This window comes from Phycodurus eques, chromosome 16 (genome assembly GCF_024500275.1).
Source record: "Phycodurus eques isolate BA_2022a chromosome 16, UOR_Pequ_1.1, whole genome shotgun sequence".
Lineage (NCBI taxonomy): Eukaryota > Metazoa > Chordata > Actinopteri > Syngnathiformes > Syngnathidae > Phycodurus > Phycodurus eques.
In genome coordinates, this window is record NC_084540.1 from 18,408,484 (window position 1) to 18,413,180 (window position 4,697).

Below are 4,697 nucleotides of genomic sequence, written 5' to 3' on the forward strand. Positions count from 1 at the left end.
TTAAAAGGTGTCCAGCGCCTCTCTCTGCAGGTGGGCGACAACTGCTCAAAGATATCCGCCTGCATGCTCCCCTCGCCGGGATCCAGGCAGCGCTTCCTCCCGGTGGTTCCCCCGTGTAAGCTGCAATGTAGTTCTTATCAAAGCCCTCTTGTCTTGTTGTGACAGCTCTGATATTGTTTATTGAGGTGGATGTCAGCCTTAATTAGCAATCGATACGGGAGGGGCTGGGGGGAATAGCCTGTGACGTCACCGCCCATTACCGCCTCTCATTGGGTCTCGTATTCCCCACAAGCCCGGGCTAATTATCGGGGAGGTTCATGTGGATAAAGTGGAGCTCGTCTCTGCCTCGCACACATCATGCCCCCGCCTCGTCGGCCACACTCGCTTTTGCGTGCTTTTTAAACAAAACAACAAAAAAAACACACACACAAAAAAAACAACACTAAAAAAAACAAAACAAAAAAAAAACATAACAATCCCACCCCTATACACACATCACGGCCTCCAGCCCGCGGGATGATGGACAGCCGGATACTGGAGCCGCCGCACGCCCAGTTCGGAGGTTCCCTCGGCGGCGGCGGCGGAGGGATGGTGGGCTTCCCGTACCACCTGAGCCACCACCACGTCTACGAGCTAGCGGCCGGCCACCAGCTCCAGTCCTCCTCCGCCGTCCCCTTCTCCATAGACGGATTACTCAATGGGTCGTGCGCTGCGTCCGTGGGCGGCTCCGGTGGGCTCCTGGCGTCTGGCTGCGGGATGAACGGAGACAATCAGCCGTACAAACTGACAGGTAAGACCGCCTCGGTGCTGCCGTCGTCAACGCTCCTTTGCCCGGTCGTCAGAAAATGAGCAATTGGCGCGCAAGTCGAGCACAATGAGAATCCTGTGGCTGTGAATGCGTGCCTTTGACTAAACAATGATGCAAAAATGACACTCTAAATGCAATTAAACGAGTGCTCCTGCCGCAAACAAGGAGGCACACTTGCGGCTGCACACGCTTAAAAACATCACACGCAGCCCATGGACCACAAAATCCTGCCCAGAAAATATGGCATCTGCATGCCTGTGCTTGTGCTGACAGACTCGGGGGACCTGGACAAGGAAAGTCCCGGCTGCAAGAGGCGAAGAACACGCACAAATTTCACCGGCTGGCAGCTGGAGGAGCTGGAGAAGGCGTTTAACGAGAGCCATTACCCCGACGTGTTCATGAGGGAGGCTCTGGCCCTCAGACTGGACCTCATCGAGTCCAGAGTGCAGGTACAGCTTTTGATTCCTCCTTTTGACACGTTTGGAAGCTTGTTTCGTGTGATATGGATCAAGCTGCATGTTGGTATGCGCTGTTAAAAAGAGCAATAATAACAATAATAATAATAATAATAATTGAATAGTCCAGGGCAATGTATAGACATTTTAATTACATACTTTTTGTATCATCAGGCCATTTAAAAATGTGACTTATTCTATTATTAATTATTTATTTATTAGTACAGTATTATTTGTTAAAAAATGTGCTTACAGGCCACCATAACTTTGTGTTTCAAAAACGTTTGTGTTGTGACCTACAGTAACATTTTAAATAGTGCAGTAAAAGAACTTTTGATAAACTGCTTTTCTGCATTTATTTTTGCTTATATATACTAATACCAGATCTAAATGGTGGCGTATGGCTTTTTGCACATATAGACAATGTATAAAATAATTATCACATCATGATAAATGTTTTATATTTCTAAGGGGGGTGGGGCAAATTTAAATCTACCAACATGACAATAATTAGGAGTGCAATAACAGCTCCACGTTGCAAGTTATTTTTGTGTGTCTGTGTGTGCAGACTGGCCAATTGAAAGTCCAATTAAGAGCCCGAGCATGTGACGAGACAGCAGGACCAGTTAGTTAATTAAAACATTGTTGCGTTTTAATTGATTTGTTTTTGGGGGGGAGGGGGGGGGGGGATGAATTTAAAAAAAAAATCACACCTGCTTTGTCTCGCTCCATATGCATGCAGGTCTGGTTCCAGAACCGCCGAGCCAAGTGGCGGAAGAAGGAGAACACCAAGAAGGGTCCGGGCCGGCCCGCGCACAACGCACACCCGACCACCTGCAGCGGCGAGCCCATGGACCCGCAGGAGATCGCCCGGCGAGAATTGGACCGTCTGGAGAAGAAGAAACGGAAGCAGGAGCGCCGCCTGCTCAAGGCCCAGAACAAGCACCTTCACGGGGATCTATTTCACACGCCGGGATCGGACAGCGACAGCGGCTTGTCTCACGTCACCGACAACGAGCTCGGCACCGGCCCGCGTTTGGACCTCACCAAACCGGTCTGCGAGCCGGCGCCTCACTCGCTGCACACGCCGAGCCAGAACCAAAGACACTTGGACCAGGACGCTTGCGGCTCCGAGCTGGACTCGGCCGACGCCGGTCACCGCTCGAGCCTGTGCTCCGGCACCAACCGAACCTCCGGCTTGCAGAAACTAAACCCGTTCAGCGTGGAAAGCCTCCTGTCGGACTCCAGACCCAGACGCAACTCCGCGGCCTTACCCAGCTCTCGGCCCCTCATTGGGAAGGGCCACTTTCTGCTCTATCCCATCACGCAGCCGCTAGGATTCATTGTCCCCCAGACGGCCTTAAAAACAACTTCGAACCCTGACAGCGGTTCCGAGGATCCGGCGGGGAGGAACCAGGCACCCGGCGTCCAGTGCGGCGCCTCTTCGGGGTGCAGGAGCGTCTCCCCGGGGGCCACGGACAGGGACCGGGCGGGGTCGGGCTCCAGCAGCCCTGGGACTTTGGGCCACGAACCCGGCACACAATGCGTAAAGGAACATTTAGAGGAGAGTCCAGTAGAACCACCGCCGAACTCTCACGACAAAACGGAATAAACCTTAACACAAAGAGGGCCACGAGAACGTTAAAATGAAGGCCAAAGCTCAACTTTGTCACGTTAGGTTCTCCTCTCCCTTTGAGTGTGAGTGTCTAGATATCCTTCTAAACGTGTGAGAACAAAACTCAACAAAGCCCTCCAGAGCTGTAATAATGAAAAAGAAACCACTATACTATTTATATACATATGTGAGGCTTTTTTCCCTAAATAAATCTATTGCATACAATCTCCTCGAAAGCGTGTACGACCTTAAATGGAGATAACAAGCCTTCACTTCCGGGTAGGGCCAGCCAATCACATGTGAGCGGTTCTTTTTCTGTGGGGGTGACATTTATGCCGTATTTTGCATTGGCATTTTGTTTTTACATGGCAACAAGACTTCCGGGTATAGGGGCAGCCAATCACGTGAGGAGGAAAATCTCATGCTGACATTTTTTTTGTCCTTAAATGGCTAAATGGTGACAACGAGGGCCAGCCAATGTTTTCTTTTTAATTTCTATTTATTTATTTTATTATAATTTTTTTCGGGGTGGGGGTGGGGGTTCTAGCGTTATATTTGTGTATATCAAAGGTGACAACAACACTCCCTCGTAGGGCCAGTCAATCACTTGCGATTTTCTTCTTTTTTTTTCTGGGAAGAAATGCAAGTTGTATTTTGTATATTGCCTTAACAAATATATTCGTCTACAACACACACACCGAGACATACACACATAAACACACACACACACACACACACACATATACACACACACACATATACACACATATATATATATATATATATATATATATATATATATATATATATATATATATATATATATATATATATATTATATATACACACACACACACACACACACGTACTCTCCAAAAAGATGAAATGAGGTTAGGAGCCTGAGGCAAAAGGGAGCCGCTGCACTCCTGCAGAGTTTTGATATGAAAGTAATTATTTTCCCGGTGGCTACTTTGCGGGGGGAATACGGTTTATTTTGGCTCTTAAAAAAAAAAAGAGAGTGTGCGTGTGTGTGTGTGTGTGTGTGTGTCGAGGAGGCGGGTAATACATTACCGATTTGTGGTGATATGAAATCACATAAACTTCCAGGAATAATAGAATTAGCATGAAAAGGCCTGGGTGTCAAATTGAAATAGGAAAATAATAGCCTCGGCAGCTGCGTGCACGTGTGCATTATTGGATCGTGGGGAGGCATTTTCATGAGCTCACACTCTGCGTGTGTGTGTGTGTGTGCGTGTGTGTGTGTCAGGAGGGGGGGCCCTGCTGGACCAGAAGGGGTGGGAGGCGTGGGGTGCACATGAAGATAGATGTTCGATGATATCCGCTCATTGTTGTGTCGCCTTCACGTCCATGTCGGGCTCTTATCAGCCTATTGATCGCGGCCGAGCTGTAATGGGCCGGGCCGGGCCGACCGTGCCTATTTGCAATGGCACAACACATTTGTTCTAATAGGGAAGGCGCTCCCCGGGGAGGCCGAGCGGGATCTGGGACATCTGCTATATAGCCCCCTCCACCCCCTACACGGTTCCTTTGCCAATATTGGACCACAATATCATGTCGGAGACGTGGAAGCAATGATTTTATTTCAAATAATAATAATAATAATAATAATAATAATACAGCACAAGACAGCCAAGCCAACCGTATGCGCGTGAATTTTTTTGTGCCTTATTTGCACACGCAGTACATGAAATAATCCAAAAGTGCTGAGGGTTTAAATCATCACGCAGGGATATAAAATATATTTGCATAAATTGACATCCTTGCAGCTGTTTGCACAAGGAAGCAATGTTTTATTAAG

The 4,697-nt window shown here is 48.2% G+C and overlaps 1 protein-coding gene across 1 annotated transcript; it reads left to right on the forward strand.

The window, feature by feature from the left end:
* Positions 1–516: 516 nt before the first annotated feature.
* On the forward strand, positions 517–2,875 carry uncx (UNC homeobox). Its single transcript, XM_061701061.1, has 3 exons — positions 517–790; positions 1,082–1,257; positions 2,006–2,875. Exons 1-3 carry the CDS (start codon positions 517–519, stop codon positions 2,873–2,875), a joined length of 1,320 nt encoding a protein of 439 aa, XP_061557045.1.
* Positions 2,876–4,697: the final 1,822 nt, after the last annotated feature.